The following is a 24,704-nucleotide window of genomic DNA, read 5'->3' on the forward strand; positions in this document are numbered from 1 at the left end:
CCCCCCCACCCCACCTTGACTAATCTGTACCCACCCACATTGACTCGGTACCGGTACCCACTGTATATAGCCTCGTTATTGTTCTGCAATTTTTTTACTTTAGTTTATTTAGTAAATATTTTCTTAACTCTATTTATTAAAATGCATTGTTGGTTCAGGCCTTGTAAGTAAGCATTTCAAGGTAAAGTCTACACCTGTTATATTCGGCGCATGTGACAAACAAAATTTGATTTGATTTTGATTTGATGTGAAAAGGGCATGGATGGGGAAAACTCTCCATCTTATTATCATCTGAAATTGTGGAAGCCATCACCCAAGAATCTGCCACATCAAATAAAAATAGTTGTTTGGTTTTTATAGTGACTTTGAGATTCCTTGTGTAATGAAAAGCACTATATCAAATAAATATATTATTATTATTTATTATTAATAGAACAATTTAGTTTAAATCTCTTGCCAAGACATCACTGGATACAGTGCCTTTAGAAAGTATCCGCACCCCTTGACCTTTTCCACATTTTGTTGTGATACAGCCTGAATGAAAAAAGTATTAAATTGAGATGTTTTATCACTGGCCAACACACAATGATCCAGATTGTCAAAGTGGATTTTTTTTATTTTTACAAATTAATAAAAAATGAAAAGGTGAAATGTCTTGAGTCAAATGTTATGGCAAGCCTAAATACGTTCACCAGTAAAATTGCACTTAACAAGTCACATAATAAATTGTATGGACTCTGTGTGCAATTTTAGTGTGTAACGTGATTTTTTAATGACTACATAATTTCTCTACCCCACACATACAATGATCTGTAAGGTCCCTCAGTTGAGCAGTGAATTTAAAACACAGATTCAACCACAAGACCAGAGAGGTTTTCCAGGCCTCACAAAGAAGGGCATCAATTGGTAGATGGGTAGAAATGTCATAAGCAGACCTTGGTTATCCCTTTGAGCATGGTGAAGTTATTAAATACACCAAGTCACTACAAAGATACAGGCCTCCTTCCTACCTCAGTTGCCGGAGAGGAAGGAAACCACTCAGGGATTTCACCATGAGGTCAATGGTGACTTTAAAACTGTTACATATTTTAATGGATGTGACAGGAATAAATTGAGGATGGATCAACAACATTGTAGTTACTCCACAATACCAATCTAATTGACTGAGTGAAAAGAAGGAAGCCTGTACAGAAAACAAATATTCCAATGCATGCATCCTGTTTGCAACAAGGGACTCAAGAAATACTGCAAAAAAATGTAGCAAATTCAATTCACTTTTTGTCCTGAATACAAAGTGTTATTTTGGGGGCAAATCCAATACAACACATTACTGAGTGTCACTCTCCACATTGTCAAGCATAGTGGTGGCTGCATCATGTTATGGCTTTGCAATGGATGTAAGCACAGGCAAAATCCTAGGGGAAAACCTGGTTAAGTCTGCTTTGCACCAGACACTGGGAGATGAATTCACCTTTCAGCAAGACAATATCCTAAAACACAAGGCCAAATCTACACTGGAGTTGTTTACCAAGAATACAGTGAATGTTCCTGAGTGGCCGAGTTACAGTTTTGAGTCAAATCTTCTTCAAAATCTATGGCAAGAACTAAAAATGGTTGTCTAGCAATTATCAACAACCAATTTGATAGAGCTTGAAGAATTTTGAAAATAATAAGGGGCAAATGTTGCTCAATCCAGGTGTGGAAAGCTCTTATAGACTTACCCAGAAAGACTAACAGCTGTTATCACTGCCAAAGGGCTTCAACAAAGTATTGGCTCAGGGGTGTGAATACTTATAGTACCATTCAAAAGTTTGGACACACCTACTCATTGAAGGGTTTTCTTTATGTTTGTATTTGAGATTCTTCCAAGTAGCTTTGCCTTGATGACAGCTTTGCACACTCTTGGCATTATCTCAACCAGCTTCATGAGGTAGTCACCTGGAATGCATGTCAATTAACAGGTATGTCTTGTTAAAAATATATTTGTGGAATTTCTTTCCTTCTTAATGCATTTGAGCCAATCAGTTGTGTTGTGACAAGGTAGGGCTGGTATACAGAATATAGTCCTATTTGGTAAAATACCAAGTTCATATTATGGCAAGAACAGCTCAAATAAGCAAAGAGAAATGACAGTCCATTATTACTTTAAGACATGAAGGTCAGTCAATGCGGAAAATGTCAAGAACTTTGAAAGTTTCTTCAAGTGCAGTCGCAAAAACGATCAAGCACTAAGATGAAACTGGCTCTTAGAAAAGGAGGACCCAGAGTTACCAGCCTCAGAAATTGCAGCCCAAATAAAGGTTTCACAGAGTTCAAGTAACAGACACATCTCAACATCAAATGTTCATAGGAGACTGTGTGAATCAGGCCTTCATGGTTGAATTGCTACAAAGAAACCATTACTGAAGGACACCAATAAGAAGAAGACACTTGCTTGGCCCAAGAAACACAAACAATGGACATTAGACCGGTGGAAACCTGTCCTTTGGTCTGGAGTCCAAATTGGAGATTTTTGGTTCCAACCGCCGTGTCTGTGTGAGACGCGGTGTGGGTGAATGGATGATCTCCACATGTGTATTTCCCACCGTAAAGTATGGAGGAGGAGGTGTCATGGTGCTTTGCTGGTGACACTGTCTGTGATTTATTTAGAATTCAAGGCATACTTAACTAGCATGGCTACCACAGCATTCTGTAGCGATACGCCATCCCATCTGGTTTGGGCTTAGTGGAGCTATCATTTGTTTTTCAACAGGACAATGATCCAGCACACCTCGAGTCTGTGTAAGGGCTATTTTATCAAGAAGGAGAGTGATGGAATGCTGCAGCAGGTGACCCGATGCAGCAGCAGGTGACCTGATGCAGCACTCAACCAAATTGAGATAATTTGGGATGAGTCAGACCACAGAGTGAAGGAAAAGCAGCCAACAAGTACTCAGCATATGTGGGAACTCCTTCAAGACGGTTGGAAAAGCATTCCAGGTTCAGCTGGTTAAGAGAATGCCAAAGAGTGTGCAAAGCTGTCAATAAGGCAACGGGTGGCTATTTGAAGAATCTCAAATACAAAATATATTCTTATTTGTTTAACACTTTTTTGGTTACTACATGATTTCAGATGTGTTATTTCATAGTTGTGATGTCTTCACTATTATTCTACAATTTAGAAAATAGTACAAATAAATTAAAACCCTTGAATAACACAGTGTTCTAAAACTTTTGAGTGTTTAACAATCTGTTTATTCAAAAGACTTAACTCAAACTCTTGAGGCTGAACTATAAAACCAAGACCTCAGCTGGGTCTTTCGTCCATTGCTACCTGCAGCCACAGGACTCCACCACCATGTCCTCATACTGTTTGTAGACCACGTTATTGGCCGAGTCAATGTAGAGGATGCTGATTGGGCTGAGGCGAGTGGGCACGCAGCAGGTGGGCGGAGTCGAGTCGGGGTCCATGGAGTTCATGAGCGTCTGGATGATGGCGTGGTTGGTGGGCTCGAGGTGCGAGCGAATAGGGAAGTCACATACCCCGTCGCAGTGGTAGGCCTCATACTCTAGTGGGGCGATGATCCAATCGTCCCAGCCCATCTCCTTGAAGTTGACGTGCAGCTGCTTCCTGTGGCAACGAGGCTTGGGGTTCTTGGCCAGCTTCTTGCCGCGGTTGGTTGGAGCTCGGCGCATGCGCCGCTGAGTGAACAGGAATTCATACACAGTCTTGTTGTCGTGGCCAGACCGAGCTTTGATCTCGTTGTAGAACAAGTCATTTTTCTTGGTGCGCCCGAACATGAGGAAAAAGGCCTTCTCTTTGGTTTGCCTGCCCAGACGACTGAAGCCCAGTGCCCTGAGGTCCACGGGGCGTCCCCGTTCTAAACCCTCCAGCTCAAAGCAAAGCTGGACGGTGTTCTTGAAATTCTTGAATAGTTTCCAAATGTCAAACACTTCCCATTTGGGCGAATTGTGGTCCTTGATGGTTTGAGTTTGGAGCAGTGTAGCTTTCTGCTTACCTGCTACACAAGTGAAAAGCTTCAGGCAGAAAACTCTGTCAGTGGAAAGTGCTTTGTGTGGATCAGCCAGTCTTTTCCTGAGTATACGCAGCTCAGCACCCAGTAACCCCTCCTTCTCCAGGGAACTGATGTTGAAGTAATACTTCTGTCTTCTCAACTGGGGAATACGGGCATCTGTAAAAGAAGATAACAGAGTCAAGGGCAAGAATAACCATCATATTGACATCTTTCTTTACATGTTAACGTGGCTTCTTGGGTAAGACACAGGTGGTAAGAGTTATGTGTAATGTTTTTCTTTGGTGAGGGAAAGCATGGCCATATAAAAATGAGAGGCAGCATTTTCTTCCAGGCACATTATGTGTTTGAAATTACATTAAAACCAGACATTTGCAGACTACATACCACATTGAACTGTAAACAGACAATTATTATCGTCCTGCAGCTGTTTATGAGTGGATCTACCACCACGTCATATGGCATTTGCTAAGAGTGGACCAGACCAAACCTGAACAACACAAAATATATTGAGAAAGGGTAGAGTGACTTGCAGATTTAGGAGCCCAACCAGAGATAAAAACACATCTGAAACTGAGAAATTAAGGAAGAGGAGGAGAGGAGGAAAAATAGGTGAGGGGAAGAAGAAAAAGAAGAGGTGTGTACTGTTTTACAGATTTAAAAAATGTAATGTCTGGCAAGGGATCAGTTACAACTTCTTAGTCATACAAAGGGGAAGGTCACCAACCTGTTATACAAATAAAGGGCAAAATTAAAGTACATTAATTGCTTGAAATGTAAACCTTTAGCAGCTAGAAATATAAGTAAACCAAGGTCATTTAAACATTATTTTAAAGAGCTTTAATTTTTGTTTACACTTTAGAGGTTTTAAATAACTGAGGGAATTGTTTATTTTACTAGGCAAGTCAGTTAAGAACACATTCTTATTTTCAATTATGGTTTAGGAACAGTGTGTTAACTACCTTGTTCAGGGCCAAAAGGACAGCGTTTTACATTGTCAGCTCAGGGACTTGATCTTCCAAACTTTCGGTTACTAGTCCAATGCTCTAACCACTAGGCTACCTGCCACCCCAATCATGACTATGCACATGGCTACTGACAGTGTGACAGACCCATAACCAAGAGTTTTAAAAACTATTATGTCAAACACCAAGAAACCTTTTGACTTAAGCTTCAAGTTTGCTTCGACTTCAGCTTGACTTTACCTCTGTAATAAAGAGGTTGGTATGATGAGCATAGGCCTACAACTGTCTCTTGGATATGTTTAATTTATCAACTTAACAAAATGCTACAATTAAAGATAATTAAGCATATTCAGAATTGATTATAATGATTATATTTTCTTTGGCAAAGGTGAACAGTTACTTTTATTGGACCACTTATCCATAATTTATAAGCCTTATTTTGACTTTGCAAGCAGTAAAGCAGATGTTTGTGTTTTATGAGACACCACTGTTATTATTTTTGTATAACTCATTGTTTATATGGCATCAAAAGTTTACCTTGTCCTTTATCCACAAAGCTTGTGATGGTGTTGGCCATGCCAGCCTCGTGCAGCACACTAGTGTTCACCCCTCCCGTGGATAGTGACCAATAGAGTGACAACATGTAGTCATGCGGAGTTACCAATAGAAGCTTTGGAGAGTATCTGCCGTTAAGTTTGCCCGTTGATTTGACACTCATTTGGGCCAACCTAACGATGTGCTTTTGCACATCAACGACCTTTTGCTGTCCAGTTCGTGCTGGTGTTGCAGCTCTGGGGACAGTGTTTCCTTTGCTCTGTCCAGGCCTGCCTGAGCCTTTGCCTGTTTGCATGCTCAACGCCACGGGAGCAGGCGCAGCTGCTGCTTTAGTAGCATCCCCGCCGGGTACCCAATAGCGCACAGCCTCCTCTGGCCCCAAATTGACAACTCCACGAGCACGGCTGACCGTTACGCTGTGCGGTGATGACACTGATGTCACAGCTTTCGCTTTGGCTGCCTCGCCCTTTATCAGCGGGGGTCCTGTTCTAATGCGCGTGATCCTCGCAGCACTTAGAGACTTCCAACCCCCTGCGCCGTAGTTTCCTACCGTTGACCTGGCAGTTGAGCCAATTCCCGGGTTGGCTCCTTCACCTGCTCCGCCTGTGTGCTCCTTTCCTCCGCTCTCGGGTGCGCACTCTGCAATGCCGGTATGGCTCAGTGACGCTGGGATAAAGTCCAGGTATAAGAGAGTCCAACACCCCAATAAAAGAGGGACACTTTTAAGTACTTTCATCCTCTGATCTTCCTTTGAATTTTAGCCAGGGAGAAATGCGCGCAGGCTTTTCCCGTTTGAAATAAGTAAACATGAACAAGTTTGGAAATGTGAAAATGTGGACTAGAAGTTAGTGTTCTATGGTAAATTACACTATGCAAACCGTTACTCCCAGAGCCGCTATTCAGTACCATAGTGATGCAAATGTCCTGTTACTGGTCTTGCTTTCCAATATGCAGTAGATGTCCGACAAGGTTTGCATTGAGAGGAGAAAACTTGACTTCTCTTAAACTCCAACTCCAACTATTCTGCTCGATATCTTGTAAGAGACTTGTTTAAATCCCATTTTTTTTCCAAGAGGGGAGAATGGCGTAATGCTGCCACAGTTTTTTCCCCTCAAAGTTTGAACCCCATCCAATGAAAATATTTCACACACAGAAACCTGCAGGTGCTCTGAAATCTCTACAAACCTGAACTAAGGAATTGGAAAAGGAATTCCAACTAACCAGTTTAATTACTCTACGATGTCATGCCGTCTAAACTCATTTAAATGCAATATTTATTCTCAAATCTTCTTTGCTCTTCCCACCACTGTGAGTCATACTCTACATAAAAAGTCACTAAAACACAAAGCTTTGCATTATGTCATTTAAAATGACCGTTTACTCAAGCTCCTAACATCTTTAAACAGTGGGGTAAAGAGGGCAGACTAGATAGGAAAGATGCTTGGGAAATTGTATTACTTGTGCTAAATAAATTATGCAAACCAATAATCTCACTGTTTCTGTTGATAAACCATTTATAAGGATTTAAAAAAGTTTGAGACATCTGTTTACATGACAAAAAGAGGATTTGAAGCTCATTCTTTTATACTACTTATTCCACCCACAAAATTTTGACTGCTAGCAAAGATCTCATAGTTTGTATTTTATTTATAGATCACATACAATGGATATTCATTGTCTCCATAGTGTTTCTTTATAGGATATACTGCAAAGACTGGAAATATAATTCTGTGAAATAGACGTGTGATAATATATTTTAAACGTCTTTACTTTTCCATGTGTATAGAGAGCTATGCTGTCCGTATGACCTAATATCCATTTCATTCTAAGTGAATTATGGGACATGTCAAAACCATTTATTCTAATTTCAGGATAGCAATTTGTCTCTTATTACATGGCTAAATACAATCCTAACAATGTCTCAATCCAGGATTCAATGGGGGAGCATAGGAAGAGGGCCCAGACTGCATACCAATGGTTTGATGATCGTCTTCTGTCCAAGTATTATTAACAACTCCACAGAGGGCCCCACTTGAACTTCTCAGGTTTTGACTCCAACCCTGGAGCATTGAAGTAGCTGTGCCAGAGACAGTATATAAGGAATCCAAGAAGTATCCTGAAGGTTAGCCTGAAGGTTTAAGTTCAGGACACAGAGACATACATATAAACACACTCACGGTGGGATGAATTCCACAGTGCTTTGCCACCCCTTTAAAAATAAAAGGTGTGCACAGCACATTTTGAGTCCAACTGTCATGGATGTATTCTGTTCTCAGGATGTTTGAAAAAGCCCAGAGGAAATCTGTCTCAGCTTGTGGTTTACCTCATACTACACTGGCTTGCAGTAGCAAGAGAATATTGCTTTTGTGTGAATATGCCACTGTGCTTGTGCTAGCCATTGCCATGTGACGGTAATAAATAACTTTGATGGGGTAAATGTGTACACTACTGCTATTGAGACAGGATGACTTTCAAAAACCACAGAAAAATCTCTGTCATAAACGTGGCCCAATAAAATAAAGAGTCAATTTGTTACCAACTAGCTTACATAACTTTGGGTCAGTGCTTGGAGACTTGTATGTTACTCTGAATAACTTTCCATTTAAAATATTACTCAGCAAAAAACACGATGTTCAAAATGTCAGGACTGTGGAACACTGCAATATTCGACACATTGTAAATGTAAATGTATCAAATGTATTTATAAATCCCTTTATACATCAGCCGATGTCACAATGTGCTATAATAGAAACCCAGCATAAAACCCCAAACAGCAAGCAATACAGCTGTAGAAGCACGGTGGCTAAGAAAAACATAGCCTAAAGGGCATTAACTCTCTTTTACAAGTAACAATTCCAAACCAAATCAAATTTTATTTGTCACATACACATGGTTAGCAGATGTTAGTGCGAGTGTAGCGAAATGCTTGTGCTTCTAGTTCCGATAATGCAGTAATAACCAACGAGTAATCTAACCTAACAATTCCACAACTACTACCTTATACACACACACAAGTGTAAAGGGATAAAGAATATGTACATAAAGATATATGAATGAGTGATGGTACAGAACGGCATAGGCAAGATGCAGTAGATGGTATCGAGTACAGTACATACATATGAGATGAGAAATGTAGGGTATGTAAACATTAGTGGCATGGTTTAAAGTGGCTAGTGATACATTTTTTAGATCAATTTCCATCAATTTCCATTATTAAAGTGGCTGGAGTTGAGTCAGTATGTTGGCAGCAGCCACTCAATGTTAGTGGTGGCTGTTTAACAGTCTGATGGCCTTGAGATAGAAGCTGTTTTTCAGTCTTTCGGTCCCTGCTTTGATGTACCTGTACTGACCTCGCCTTCTGGATGATAGCGGGGTTGCTCGGGTGTTCAACTAGTGCCATCTAGTTGAACATAAGCTTAATTGTCTGTGCCCTAACCCGATCTGTATAACATTTGGTTGCAGATTTTATCCTGTGCTTTGTGGTGAGCCCATAATTGACAAAAAGTTCAGCCAAAGCAGTTTAAAACAAAATGCACCAGTGCCCCCTTTAGGCTATGTCCTGTCTCATGGTGTAACAAATTGAGAACATGCAATCAAGGAGGAAGGTCTAAAGGTTCCAGGTGGACAGAATGTCATGCCAATCACTGGTACTTTGCGTTTATTAGTTGCATACTGTCAGAGAATGTCCATCAAGTATCCTTATTGCCTGGTAACGATAGAATTTCTCTGGAATATTGAAAATGGAAATAATGACAACCTCCATATATGGTTCTTAAAACTAAACCTGACCTTCAAGGGAAACAGGATAAACTTTTTCACTAAGTAAGTCTGGATTTGGCTGCCTGGAAAATTTCAACTGCAGTCATTTTGCCTGGATTTATTTGGTTATCCTGAGTGAACATATATTACAGCTTCAGGTCCTTGTGGCATTAATCCAATGGCTGACCTGGTCACACCCAACTCCCTAACACACCCGCTTATAGATAATGAGCGTGGCTTGTTTAAACTCTGTTAACTGTGCAGCCATGCTTTGAGCTTGACGGCGAGAAGAAAGAGACTTCTATACCCGGGCCAATGCCTTTCCACCTGAGCTGCAGGTGTTTGCTTTTCGTGCCTGTGGCTTTGAGTGGTCAGGCTCCATTCATTTTACATTTGGGATGGAAATGTTTACCTTTTCCAAAATGTCTAATGCTTGCCAGGAAAAGGTAGTTTGATGAAGTGTTTGATAATTGCAACCTATTGATTTCTACATGAATCTTTGACTTTGTGAAACAGTATTATAAGTATTATATCAGGGGGTAGGCTAAAATATACTGATAGATAACAAATACGAAGTTACAGTATATGAGAGTGCATTGAAAGAGAAAATGCTATTTTGCATCGCTAAGATATCAACAATGATGATAATAAATTATTCTACTCCTATTCCTATTTGAGTCCTATTCCAGTATAATGCACATTTAAATCCATGCACTGAATGAAGCAACGCTTACAATATGAAAAATAAATTACATTTTATATCAATTCAAATATGCTTTCTTGGTGCATGGGGAAAATAGTTACTTACCCTCAGAAATCCAGTTGAGTTCAGTAAACACACGGGACTAGGGAATTCATCTCAACGCGCTAAATGTAGATGTTAAAGTACAGTGCCTTCAGAAAGTATTCATACCCCTTGATTTATTCCACATTTTGTTGTTTTACACCCTGAATTTAAACTGGATTAAATATTGTTTTCTCACCCATCTAAACACAATACTCTAACGACGAAATGAGAAGAGGTTTTTCGAAATTTTAGCAAATGTATTGAAAATGAAATACAGAAACATCTTATTTACATAAGTAATCACACCTCTGAGTCACTATATGTTAGAATCAACTTGGGCAACAATTACAGTTGTGTGTCTTTCTGGGTAAGTCTCTAAGTGCTTTGCACACGTGGATTGTATAATATAACATTTTTATAATTATTATTTTTTTTTAATTGTTGATCATTGCTAAACAACCATTTTCAAGTCTTGCCATAGATTTTCAAGCAGATTTAAGTCAAAGCTCCATTCCAGTTTTTTTATCCTGAAAAAAACCCCAGTCCTTAACGATTACAAGCATACCCATAACATGATGCAGCCACCACTATGCTTCGAAATATATAGAGCGGTACTCAGTAATGTGTTGTATTGGATTTGCCCCAGAAATATCACTTCGTATTTAGGAAAAAAAATGAATTGCTTTGCCACATTTTTTACAGTATTACGTTAGTGCCTTGTTGCAAACAGGATGCATGTTTTGGAATATACAGTGGGGCAAAAAGGTATTTAGTCAGCCACCAATTGTGCAAGTTCTCCAACTTAAAAGATGAGAGAGGCCTGTAATTTTCATCATGGGTACACTTCAACTATGACAGACAAAATGAGATTTTTTCTCTCCAGAAAATCACATTGTAGGATTTTCAATGAATTTATTTGCAAATTATGGTGGAAAATAAGTATTTGGTCAACTACAAACAAGCAAGATTTCTGGTTCTCACAGACCTTTAACTTCTTCTTTAAGAGGCTCATCTGTCCTCCACTCGTTACCTGTATTAATGGCACCTGTTTGAACTTGTTATCAGTATAAAAGACACCTGTCCACCACCTCAAACAGTCACACTCCAAACTCTACTATGGCCAAGACCAAAGAGCTGTCAAATACACCAGAAACAAAATTGTAGACCTGCACCAGGCTGGGAAGACTGAATCTGCAATAGGTAAGCAGCTTGGTTTGAAGAAATCAACTGTGGGAGCAATTATTAGGAAATGGAAGATATACAAGACCACTGATAATCTCCCTCGATCTGGAGCTCCACACAAGATCTCACCCCGTGGGGTCAAAATGATCACAAGAACGGTGAGCAAAAATCCCAGAACCACACGGGGGACATAGTGAATGACCTGCAGAGAGCTGGGACCAAAGTAACAAAGCCTACCATCAGTAACACACTACGCCGCCAGGGACTCAAATCCTGCAGTGCCAAACGTGTCCCCCTGCTTAAGCCAGTACATGTCCAGGCCCATCTGAAGTTTGCTAGAGAACATTTGGATGATCCAGAAGAAGATTGGCGGAATGTCATATGGTCAGATGAAACCAAAATAGAACTTTTTGGTAAAAACTCAACTCGTCGTGTTTGGAGGACAAAGAATACTGAGTTGCATCCAAAGAACACCATACCTACTGTGAAGCATGGGGGTGGAAACATCATGCTTTGGGGCTGTTTTTCTGCAAAGGGACCAGGGCGACTGATCCGTGTAAAGGAAAGAATGAATGGGGCCATGTATCGTGAGATTTTGAGTGAAAACCTCCTTCCATCAGGGCATTGAAGATGAAACGTTGCTGGGTCTTTCAGCATGACAATGATCCCAAACACACCGCCCGGGCAACGAAGGAGTGGCTTCGTAAGAAGTATTTCAAGGTCCTGGAGTGGCCTAGCCAGTCTCCAGATCTCAACCCCATAGAAAATCTTTGGAGGTAGTTGAAAGTCTGTGTTGCCCAGCAACAGCCCCAAAACATCACTGCTCTAGAGGAGATCTGCATGGAGGAATGGGCCAAAATACCAGCAACAGGGTGTGAAAACCTTGTGAAGACTTACAGAAAACATTTGACCTCTGTCATTGCCAAAAAAGGGTATATAACAAAATACTTATTTTCCACCATAATTTGCAAATAAGTTCATTAAAAATCTTACAATGTGATTTTCTGGATTTTTTCCCTAATTTTGTCTGTCATAGTTGAAGTGCACCTATGATGAAAATTACAGGCCTCTCTCATCTTTTTAAGTGGGAGAACTTGCACAATTGGTGGCTGACTAAATACTTTTTTGCCCCACTGTATTTACTAAGCTTACATATTGTATTGTTTTAAGATGGATCATTTAGATATTTGATTTTTCAATTTTAGGACCCCTTTAGGTATCAAAATATATATACTGTATAAAATAAATATTTGATAATATATTGAATTTGGCCTGCTAGTATAGCTTATAGAAACACATTATAAACAGTCAACAACTGTTAGCTTGTTAGCACAGGCCTGTTAACTGTCTGAACAATCTCTTTTCGATTTTTAATTCAATTATACCTTCCGGTAACCTGCCTCACCCAATGTGATACGGAATTGCTATTATTTTTAATTTTTAGAACACATTCAAGAACCTCCAGAAGCTAACCAGCTAACTAGCTACAAGCTATTTAGTCATTGTTTTAGCCACTGCTAGCGGCTTTACCTTCTGCACAGCCAGCCAGTTTTTTTTACCTGGATAATACTCGACAGTCCCATCCACCGCTGCCCCCTGGACACTGATCACTTGGCTACATAGCTGATGCATGCTGGACTGTCAATTAATCACGGTACTCCATTCTGCTTGTTTATGTTTTATCTGTCGGCCCCAGCCGCACTCAGGCTCTGTGTGTAGTTAATCCGACCCCCCCTGCCTAGTCAACGCCATTTTACCTGCTGTTGTTGTGCTAGCGGATTAGCTGTTGTTGTCTCACCTACTGTTTAGCTAGCTCTCCCAGTTCAACACCTGTGATTACTGTATGCCTCGCTGTATGTCTCTCTCAAATGTCAATATGCCTTGTATACTGTTGTTCAGGTTAGTTATCATTGTTTTAGTTTACAATGGAGCCCCTAGTTCCACTCTTCATACCCCTGATACCTCCTTTGTCCCACCTCCCACACATGCGGTGACCTCACCCATTACAACCAGCATGTCCAGAGATACAATCTCTCTCATCATCACCCAGAGCCTGGGCTTACCTCCGCTTTACCCACACCCCACCATACCCCTGTCTGCGCATTATGCCCTGAATATATTCTACCATGCCCATAAATCTGCTCCTTTTACTCTCTGTCCCCAACGCTCTAGGCGACCAGTTTTGATAGCCTTTAGCCGCACCCTCATACCACTCCTCCTCTATTCCGCGGGTGATGTGGAGGTAAACCCAGGCCCTGCATGTCCCCAGGCACCCTCATTTGTTGACTTCTGTGATCGAAAAAGCCTTGGTTTCATGCATGTCAACATCAGAAGCCTCCTCCCTAAGTTTGTTTTACTCACTGCTTTAGCACACTCTGCTAACCCTGATGTCCTTGCCGTGTCTGAATCCTGGCTCAGGAAGGCCACCAAAAATTTGGAGATTTCCATACCTAACTATAACATTTTCCGTCAAGATAGAACCGCCAAAGGGGGAGGAGTTGAAGTCTACTGCAGAGATTGCCTGCAAAGTAATGTCATACTTTCCAGGTCCATAGCCAAACAGTTCGAACTACTAATTTTAAAAATTACTCTCTCCAGAAATAAGTCTCTCACTGTTGCCGCCTGCTACCAACCCCCCTCAGCTCCCAGCTGTGCCCTGGACACCATTTGTGAATTGATCGCCCCCCATCTAGCTTCAGAGTTTGTTCTGTTAGGTGACCTAAACTGGGATATGCTTAACACCCCGGCAGTCCTACAATCTAAGCTAGATGCCCTCAATCTCACACAAATCATCAAGGAACCCACCAGGTACAACCCTAAATCTGTAAATAAGGGCACCCTCATAGATGTCATCCTGACCAACTGGCCCTCCAAATACACCTCCGCTGTCTTCAACCAGGATCTCAGCGATCACTGCCTCATTGCCTGTATCCGCTACGGAGCCGCAGTCAAACGACCACCCCTCATCACTGTTAAACGCTCCCTAAAACACTTCTGTGAGCAGGCCTTTCTAATCGACCTGGCCCGGGTATCCTGGAAGGACATTGACCTCATCCCGTCAGTTGAGGATGCCTGGTCATTCTTTAAAAGTAACTTCCTCACCATTTTAGATAAGCATGCTCCTGACTGCCCTCGACCAGCACAAAAACATCCTGTGGCGGACTGCAATAGCATCGAATAGTCCCCGCGATATGCAACTGTTCAGGGAAGTCAGGAACCAATACACGCAGTCAGTCAGGAAAGCTAAGGCCAGCTTCTTCAGGCAGAAGTTTGCATCCTGTAGCTCCAACTCCAAAAAGATCTGGGACACTGTGAAGTCCATGGAGAACAAGAGCACCTCCTCCCAGCTGCCCACTGCACTGAGGCTAGGTAACACGGTCACCACCGATAAACCCATGATTATCGAAAACTTCAACAAGCATTTCTCAACGGCTGGCCATGCCTTCCGCCTGGCTACTCCAACCTCGGCCAACAGCTCCGCCTCCCCCGCAGCTACTCGCCCAAGCCTCTCCAGGTTGTCCTTTACCCAAATCCAGATTGCAGATGTTCTGAAAGAGCTGCAAAACCTGGACCCGTACAAATCAGCTGGGCTTGACAATCTGGACCCTCTATTTCTGAAACTATCCGCCTCCATTGTCGCAACCCCTATTACCAGCCTGTTCAACCTCTCTTTCATATCGTCTGAGCACCCCAAGGATTGGAAAGCTGCCGCAGTCATCCCCCTCTTCAAAGGGGGAGACACCCTGGACCCAAACTGTTACAGACCTATATCCATCCTGCCCTGCCTATCTAAGGTCTTCGAAAGCCAAGTCAACAAACAGGTCACTGACCATCTCGAATCCCACCGTACCTTCTCCGCTGTGCAATCTGGTTTCCGAGCCGGTCACGGGTGCACCTCAGCCACGCTCAAGGTTCTAAACGATATCATAACCGCCATCGATAAAAGACAGTACTGTGCAGCCGTCTTCATCGACCTTGCCAAGGCTTTCGACTCTGTCAATCACCATATTCTTATCGGCAGACTCAGTAGCCTCGGTTTTTCGGATGACTGCCTTGCCTGGTTCACCAGTTCACCACTTTGCAGACAGAGTTCAGTGTGTCAAATCGGAGGGCATGCTGTCCGGTCCTCTGGCAGTCTCTATGGGGGTGCCACAGGGTTCAATTCTCGGGCCGACTCTTTTCTCTGTATATATCAATGATGTTGCTCTTGCTGCGGGCGATTCCCTGATCCACCTCTACGCAGACGACACCATTCTATATACTTCCAGCCCGTCCTTGGACACTGTGCTATCTAACCTCCAAACGAGCTTCAATGCCATACAACACTCCTTCCGTGGCCTCCAACTGCTCTTAAACGCTAGTAAAACCAAATGCATGCTTTTCAACCGTTCACTGCCTGCACCCGCACGCCTGACCAGCATCACCACCCTGGATGGTTCCGACCTTGAATATGTGGACATCTATAAGTACCTAGGTTTCTGGCTAGACTGTAAACTCTCCTTCCAGACTCATATCAAACATCTCCAATCGAAAATCAAATCAAGAGTCGGCTTTCTATTCCGCAACAAAGCCTCCTTCACTCACGCCGCCAAACTTACCCTAGTAAAACTGACTATCCTACCGATCCTCGACTTCGGCGATGTCATCTACAAAATTGCTTCCAACACTCTACTCAGCAAACTGGATGCAGTTTATCACAGTGCCATCCGTTTTGTCACTAAAGCACCTTATTCCACCCACCACTGCGACCTGTATGCTCTAGTCGGCTGGCCCTCGCTACATATTCGTCGCCAGACCCACTGGCTCCAGGTCATCTACAAGTCCATGCTAGGTAAAGCTCCTCCTTATCTCAGTTCACTGGTCACGATGGCAACACCCACCCGTAACACGCGCTCCAGCAGGTGCATCTCACTGATCATCCCTAAAGCCAACACCTCATTTGGCCGCCTTTCATTCCAGTTCTCTGCTGCCTGTGACTGGAACGAATTGCAAAAATCGCTGAAGTTGGAGACTTTTATCTCCCTCACCAACTTCAAACATCTGCTATCTGAGCAGCTAACCGATCGCTGCCGCTGTACATAGTCTATCGGTAAATAGCCCACCCATTTTTACCTACCTCATCCCCATACTGTTTTTATTTATTTTATTTTATGCTCTTTTGCACACCAATATCTCTACCTGTACATGACCATCTGATCATTTCTCACTCCAGTGTTAATCTGCAAAATTGTAATTATTCGCCTACTCCTCATGCCTTTTGCACACAATGTATATAGACTCTCCTTTTTCTACTGTATTATTGACTTGTTAATTGTTTACTCCATGTGTAACTCTGTGTTATCTGTTCACACTGCTATGCTTTATCTTGGCCAGGTTGCAGTTGCAAATGAGAACTTGTTCTCAACTAGCCTACCTGGTTAAATAAAGGTGAAATAAAAAAATAAAATAAAAAATAAAAAAAGTAAATCATGAGGAATAAGGTTTTGAAGTGTCTCCTATATAGGAGATATAAGAAAGCTAAAGAAATATTTATATTTTTTGAGACACATATTTAACCCCTTATTTTTGTTGGCACAGAACTACCTCTAAACTTCCATTTGTTTGTATGGGTTACATTCAAGACCAGTCACGTGTTACTTGTGGGAGTCATAGAGGGGCGGCAGGGTAGCCTAGTGGTTAGAGCGTTGGACTAGTAACCGAAAGGTTGCAAGTTCGAATCCCCGAGCTGACAAGGTACAAATCTGTCATTCTGCCCCTGAACAGGCAGTTAACCCACTGTTCCTAGGCTGTCATTGAAAATAAGAATTTGTTCTTAACTGACTTGCCTAGTAAAATAAAGGTAAAAAAAAAAAAAAAAAAAATAGAGCCAAACAGAAAACACCATCATGTCGAGAGAGTCTCCCCTTTCCATGGAGAGTTCCTAATAGTTTGGACGCTACAGACGTTTGTGAGAAGACCGATTTGCGGGATGTCTCATGGTCTGACAAACATCACTGTAGCTTGGCCACCTTCCACCTCAGATGCTAAAGGCCGCCATATGCGGATGCGGTGGATTGAGACAGCCCATGCCATACCTGATATCTCTGGTTTAAACTGATGGATTTTTATGGGGATTTTTAAAATTATGTTACTTAGATTGATGCACGGTTGCGCACATTTTTACTCCTGAACTTATTTAGGCTTGCCATAACAAAGGGTTGGATAATTATTAACTCAAGAAATTTCAGCTTTTAATTTGAATTCATTTGTAAAAATTAAAAAAAACAAAATTCCACTTTTGTGTATGCCAGTGACCAAAAATCTCAGTTTAAGCAGTTTTAAATTCAGGCTGTAACACAACAAAAGTCACGGGGTGTAAATACTTTAAGGCACTGTAGTATTGTAGATATACCAGGGAGGGGCAGATTACTGTATTAACCGGTTTGATAAATCAACTAAGATTAATTGGTTTACTATAATAACAGTGGATAGCAGACATAAAAAATACCCAATTGTCATATTTGAGTAAAAGTATAGATACCTTAATAGAAAGTTACTCAAGTAAAAGTCACCCAGTAAAATACTACTTGAGTAAAAGTCTAAAAGTATTTGGTTCTAAATATACTTAAGTATCAAAAGTACATGTAAAAGTATAAATCCTTTCAAATTCCTTCTATTAAGCAAAGCAAGCTGCAACATTTTGTTGTTTGTAAAATTGATGGATAGCCAAGGGGCACACTAACACTCAGACATAATTTACAAAAGATACATTTGTGTTTAGTGAGTCCGCCAGATCAGAGGCAGAAGGGATGACCATGTGTTGTCTTGATAAGTGCATGAATTGGACCATTTTACTGTTCTGCTAAGCATTAAACATGTAAGGAGTACTTTTGGGTGTGTGGGCAAAAATATAAATAGTAAAGTAAAGCACAGATACCCCAAAAAACTACTTAAGTAGTACTTTAATGTATTTTTACTTGAGTACTTTAAACCGCTGTCTGTCGCCCACACTAGATTGTTTTGAATGTATATTTCGGCTTCTTAAAACACACAGGATTGAAGGACAGATGTACTAACGGTCCGCTTCCAATTAATTTGTAGAATAATCAGCTATCATTTCTGTATCAACTGGCAGCTCTAATACATACTATTTGCAAGTTGTTGATCTCTAGTTAGTTTTATCACTATGAACATGGGCTATCCTACTGATCTTTTGGGCTATAGGCTACTTCCTGACCTTACCATTTTGCAGGTAGACCTTGTAGCACTGTTTTGTGTGTCATTGCCCCAGAGGTCATACTGGCCTTCATAGCCTTCTCATTCACATCACCACTCCTTCCTAACTGCACATGGCCCTCATATTACTTGACGTGCGGACATCAAGGTTTATTTTTGTGAGGATACATTTTCGAGTATTCTCTTGCCAGAGACAATATTATGTTGGAAATATACAGGTATTAACTGTTAGATTTAAGATGATAAAATAAACCCAAGTGCTAGGCATTGGCACAGTCAAACAGAGGGGAGATTGTGTGTACAGCCCTACTAGTGAAACATACGAGGGAAGCTCAATCACTAATAATTACTCCCACACCCCTCTATTCCAGGTGATTTGCACCCCTTCATTTATCTTCCACTCAATGAAACATTCATTTCAAGATCATTTCCCGCACTGTAGAGACACTTAGTGCCTCTAAACAGATGCTTGAACTGAAGTATTTTTTTAATCTATTTTTTTTCATATGGTTCCTGATTAACTGTATGCTGTATAGTTTCCTGCATAATTCTGAAAATCAAATGAACAAATCAAGCAAGAAAACAGTAAATAAATGTTGTTCTTGAATAAGTTATCCTATTTTGTTTTATGAACGCAGAACAGTTCAAGTGTTATCTTTACAAGCACTGATAAATGTGCTATGTTAAAAGGGGAAATATCTAAAAATGAACCCATTTTTACGAGTGCCATTTTTACCACTTAAGTAAAAAATACTTAAATGTACTACTTAAGTAGTTATTGGGAGTATCTGTACTTTACTTAACTATTTATATTTTTGGAAACTTTTACTTTTACTTCACTACATTCCTAAAGAAAATTATGTACTTTCTACTCCATACATTTCCCTGACACGCAAAAGTACTCGTTACATTTTGATAGGAAAATGTACACACAAAAAAACATCCCTGGTCATCCCTAATGCCTCTGGGATGATCTGGAGGACTCACTCAACACAAATGCTTCATTTGAAAATGATGACAGTGTTGGAGTGTGCCCCTGGCTATCAGTAAATTTAAAAAACAAGAAAATGATGCTGTCTGGTTTGCTTATTATAAGGAAGTTGAAATTATGTATACTTTTACTTTGAGACTTCAGTACATTTGAGTACAATTCCATTTACTTTAAAATCAAAATCAAATCAAATGTATTTGTCACATACACATGGTTAGCAGATGTTAATGCGAGTGTAGCGAAATGCTTGTGCTTATAGTTCCGATAATGAAGTAGTAACCAACAAGTAATCTAACCTAACAATTCCACAACTACTACCTTATACACACAAGTGTAAAGGGATAAAGAATATGTACATAAAGATATATGAATGAGTGATGGTACAGAATAGGCAAGATGCATAGATGCAAGATGCAGTAGAGATGAGTAATGTAGGGTACAATGTGGAACAAACTCCCTACATCAATCACCACCTTCCGGAGATGAGGAATGTAGGGTAATCCCTCTCACCCCCTCCCCCTGAAAACATTTAGATGCACTACTGTTCCACTGTCATAAGGCACCAATAGTTTAAAGAGTGGACTTAAATGTAAATGTAATAAAAGTGGCATAGTTTAAAGTGGCTAGTGATACACTTTTTACATCAATTTCCATTATTAAAGTGGCTGGAGTTGAGTCAGTATGTTGGCAGCAGCCACTCAATGTTAGTGGTGGCTGTTTAACAGTCTGATGGCCTTGAGATAGAAGCTGTTTTTCAGTCTTTCGGTCCCTGCTTTGATGCACCTGTACTGACCTCGCCTTCTGGATGATAGCGGGGTGAACAGGCAGTGGCTCGGGTGTTTATTGTCCTTGATGATCTTTATGGCCTTCCTGTGACATCGGGTGGTGTAGGTGTCCTGGAGGGCAGGTAGTTTGCCCCCGGTGATGCATTGTGCAGACCTCACTACCCTCTGGAGAGCCTTACGGTTGTGGGCGGAGCAGTTGCCGTACAAGGCACAGGCACTGGATGCTCTCGATTGTGCATCTGTAAAAGTTTGTGAGTGCTTTTGGTGACAAGACGAATTTCTTCAGCCTCCTTCTTCACCACGCTGTCTGTGTGGGTGGACCAATTCAGTTTGTCTGTGATGTGTACGCCGAAGAACTTAAAACTTACTACCCTCTCCACTACTGTCCCGTCGATGTGGATAGGGGGGTGCTCCCTCTGCTGTTTCCTGAAGTCCACGATCATGTCCTTTGTTTTGTTGACGTTGAGTGTGAGGTTATTTTCCTGACACCACACTCCAAGGGCCCTCACCTCCTCCCTGTAGGCCGTCTCGTCGTTGTTGGAAATCAAGCCTACCACTGTAGTGTCGTCCGCAAACTTGATGATTGAGTTGGAGGCGTGCATGGCCACACAGTCGTGGGTGAACAGGGAGTACTGGAGAGGGCTCAGAACGCACCCTTGTGGAGCCCCAGTGTTGAGGATCAGTGGGGTGGAGATGTTGTTACCTACTCTCACCACCTGGGGGCAGCCCGTCAGGAAGTCCAGTACCCAGGTGCACAGGGCGGGGTCGAGACCCAGGGTCTCGAGCTTGATGACGAGTTTGGAGGGACAATGGTGTTAAATGCTGAGCTGTAGTCAATGAACAGCATTCTCACATAGGTATTCCTCTTGTCCAGATGGGTTAGGGAGGTGCAGTGTGGTTGCGATTGTGTCGTCTGTGGACCTATTGGTGCGGTAAACAAATTGGAGTGGGTCTAGAGTGTCAGGTTGAGTGTAGGTGATATGGTCCTTGACTGGTCTCTCAAAGCACTTCATGATGACAGAAGTGATAGTCGGTAGTCGTTTAGCTCAGTTACCTTAGCTTTCTTGGGAACAGGAACAATGGTGGCCCTCTTGAAGCATGTGGGGACAGCAGACTGGGATAAGGATTGATTGAATATGTCCGTAAACACACCGGCCAGCTGGTCTGCGCATGCTCTGAGGACGCAGCTGGGGATGATGTCTGGGCGAGGGTTAACCCGTTTAAATGTTTTACTCACGTCGGCTGCAGTGAAGGAGAGTCCACAGGTTTTGGTAGCGGGCTGTGTCAGTGGCACTGTATTGTCCTCAAAGCGAGCAAAGAAGTTATTTAGTCTGTCTGGGAGCAAGACATCCTGGTCCGCGACGGGGCTGGTTTTCTTTTTGTAATCCGTGATTGACTGTAGACCTTGCCACATACCTCTTGTGTCTGAGACGTTGAATTGCAACTCTACTTTGTCTCTATACTGACGCTTAGCTTGTTTGATTGCCTTGCGGAGGGAATAGCTACAGTTTTCCAAAAGGAGGGCGGGAGAGGGCCTTATTTGTGCCGCGGCAGTTAGAATATCAATGATCCAGGGTTTTGCCAGCCCTGGTTGCACAATCGATATGCTTTTAGAATTTAGGAAGTCTTGTTTTCAGATTGGCCTTGTTAAAATCCCCAGCTACAATGAATGCAGCCTCAGGGTATGTGGTTTCCAGTTTACCTAGAGTGAAATAAAGTTCGTTCAGGGCCATCGATGTGTCTGCTTGGGGGTGAATATATACGGCTGTGATTATAATCGAAGAGAATTCTCTTGGTAGATAATGCGGTCGACATTTGATTGTGAGGAACTCTAAGTCAAGTGAACAGAAGGACTTCAGTGCCTGTATGTTGTTATGATCACACCACGTCTCGTTAATCATAAGGCATACCCCCCCGCCCCTCTTCTTACCAGAAAGACGCTTGTTTCTGTTGGCGCGATGCGTAAAGAAACCAGCTGGCTTTACCGACTCCGTTAGCGTCTCTCGAGTGAGCCATGTTTCGTGAAGCAAAGAACGTTACAGTCTCTGATGTCTCTCTGGAATGCTACCCTTGCTCGGATTTCATCAACCTTGTTGTCAAGAGACTGGACATTGGCGAGTAGTATGCTAGGGAGTGGTGAGAGATGTGCCCGTCTCCGGAGCCTGACCAGAAGACCGCCTCGTTTGCCCCTTTTACTGCTACGTTGTTTAGGTTCGCCGGCTGGGATCCGATCCATTATCCTGGGTGGTGGTTAAAACACAGGATCCGCTTCGGGAAAGTCGTATTCCTGGTCGTAATGATGGTGAGTTGACGTTGCTCTTATATTCAGTAGTTCCTCCCGACTGTATGTAATGAAACCTAAGATTACCTGGGGTACCAATGTAAGAAATAACACGTTAAAAAACAAAATACTGCATAGTTTCCTAGGAACGCAAAGCGAGGCAGCCATCTCTGTCGACGCCGGAAGTTTTTTGATACTTTTGATTACTTAAGTATGTTGAAAACCAAATACCTTTGGACTTTTACTCAAGTAGTATTTTACTGGGTGACTTTCACTTTTACTTGAGTCATTTTCTATTAAGGTATCTTTACTTTTACTCAAGTATGACAATTGAGTAATTTTTCCACCACTGATTTTTACCACCTCCAAAATCCCTGAACTGGGGTGGCAGGTAGCCTAGAGGTTAGAAACAGGCCAGCAGTCGGTCTCTGGTTAAAATTCTGTGTCCAAGGAGGACATCTTGTGGGTTGTGAGCTGGCAACCAGATTGTTACTGGATTTGATTTGATTTGATTTGATCAGTATCCTAGATGCCATCGCCTGCCATTGCGCCCTTGAGCAAGGCACTTAACCCCTAACTCTGCTCCGGGGGCAGTGCACTTTTACTGACTCTGGGTTCAAACAAAGCAAAGAAGAATTTCAGTCTTCTTCAAAACCTTCCCACCAGAATTTGGATCACTTCCATTTCAATGTAATGACTGTTCCATTTTGAATAGGACATCAGTTTATTTCTCAAGTGGACTAGAATTAACATAGAATTCGCCAAGACCGTGCTTGACCTATGCAATGCACAAATATGCATTGATAGAACATTTATTGATAATACATCTTAAATGTGAATGAATGTATAACTCTGCTATCAAGAATACTGAATTCTTGCGAGTGCTCATTTGCTACCGTATTAGGGAATTATTAATTCAGGTGCATAGTGCCATCTTCTGGATTGTAGGAGAATTTATCTCTATCTCAGATGCTTCAATAAATGGATAATGATTTATTTTAGCCAACCGTCCACTATCTGGTATTTACTTAGAATTGACACGGTAAAGTGGTTATGAAAAGTGGTTATGAAATGAAACTACCAATAATAACTTCTTAGTTTATTTGGTGAACGAGCACCATTACCTATTAGTAGCCTACCAGATGGCAGCCAATTCTTCCCTTACTATCATACAAAGTTTAAGTAAATAGGCAACAACACCAGCTGATACAGGATTGTCTTTGTCTCTAAGTCATGGTTTGGTCTTTGTCGCTGATCAAAAAAGATGAGTTACTGAGAATATGATCTTTACCAGCCATTGTGTAACCTTCACACAGACGTGCACAATTGGCAGCACAGTGGACAGAGTCAACACATTTCATGAAAAAGTTGGACTCCCAATAACTCACAACTTATCTTTTGTATTTGTATTTATTTCAGATCCCCATTAGCTTCTGCCAAGACAGCAGCTACTCTTCCTGGGGTCCAAATAAGATTATGGCAATTACTTACTAAATAAAACAGTACATCACACAACACATTACTACACACGACCACAATATGTCTACAATACACAATCCATAATACCGCAATATTACAATATACGTGTGTGTAGAGTGCGTGTGTTTGTATGTGTGCGTCTCCCCACGTCCATGCTGTTCCATAAGGTGTAGCTCCATCTTTTTCTTTGGGGGGGTCTGATTTCACTGTTTGAGTTACTTGATATGGTAAAGAGTTTCATGTAGCCATGGCTATATGTAGTACTATGCGTTTCCCATAGTCTGTTCTGGACTTGGGGAATGTAAAGAGACCTCTAGTGGCATGTCTTGTGGGGTATGCGTGGCTGTCTGAGCTGTGTGCTAGTTGTTTAAACAGACAACTCAGTGCTATCAACATGTCATTAACCTCTCACAAAGACAAGTAGTGATGCAGTTAATCACTCCTCTACTTTGAGCCAGGAGAGATTGACATGCATGTTAGCTATGCCATGCTGCTCTGTTCTGGGGCAACTTTATTTTGCCTATATCTCTCTTTGTGGCACTTGAACATATGACTGGGCAGTAGTCCAGATGCGACAAATCTAGGGCTTAGCGATGTCAAGAAAGCAGAGCAGTGCTTTATTATGGACAGACCTCTCCATCTTAGCTACCGTTGCATCAATATGTTTTGACCATGACAGTTTACAATCCAGG

At 41.7% G+C, this 24,704-nt stretch overlaps 1 protein-coding gene across 1 annotated transcript; it reads right to left on the minus strand.

Annotated features, from left to right (window-relative positions):
- Positions 1-599: 599 nt before the first annotated feature.
- LOC115145260 (growth/differentiation factor 5-like) lies at positions 600-6,521 on the minus strand. Its single transcript, XM_029686697.2, has 2 exons — positions 5,516-6,521; positions 600-4,172 (listed from the first exon to the last, which is right to left on the minus strand). Exons 1-2 carry the CDS (start codon positions 6,267-6,269, stop codon positions 3,310-3,312), a joined length of 1,617 nt encoding a protein of 538 aa, XP_029542557.1. The 5' UTR covers positions 6,270-6,521; the 3' UTR covers positions 600-3,309.
- Positions 6,522-24,704: the final 18,183 nt, after the last annotated feature.

This window comes from Oncorhynchus nerka, linkage group LG2, assembly GCF_034236695.1.
Source record: "Oncorhynchus nerka isolate Pitt River linkage group LG2, Oner_Uvic_2.0, whole genome shotgun sequence".
NCBI lineage: Eukaryota > Metazoa > Chordata > Actinopteri > Salmoniformes > Salmonidae > Oncorhynchus > Oncorhynchus nerka.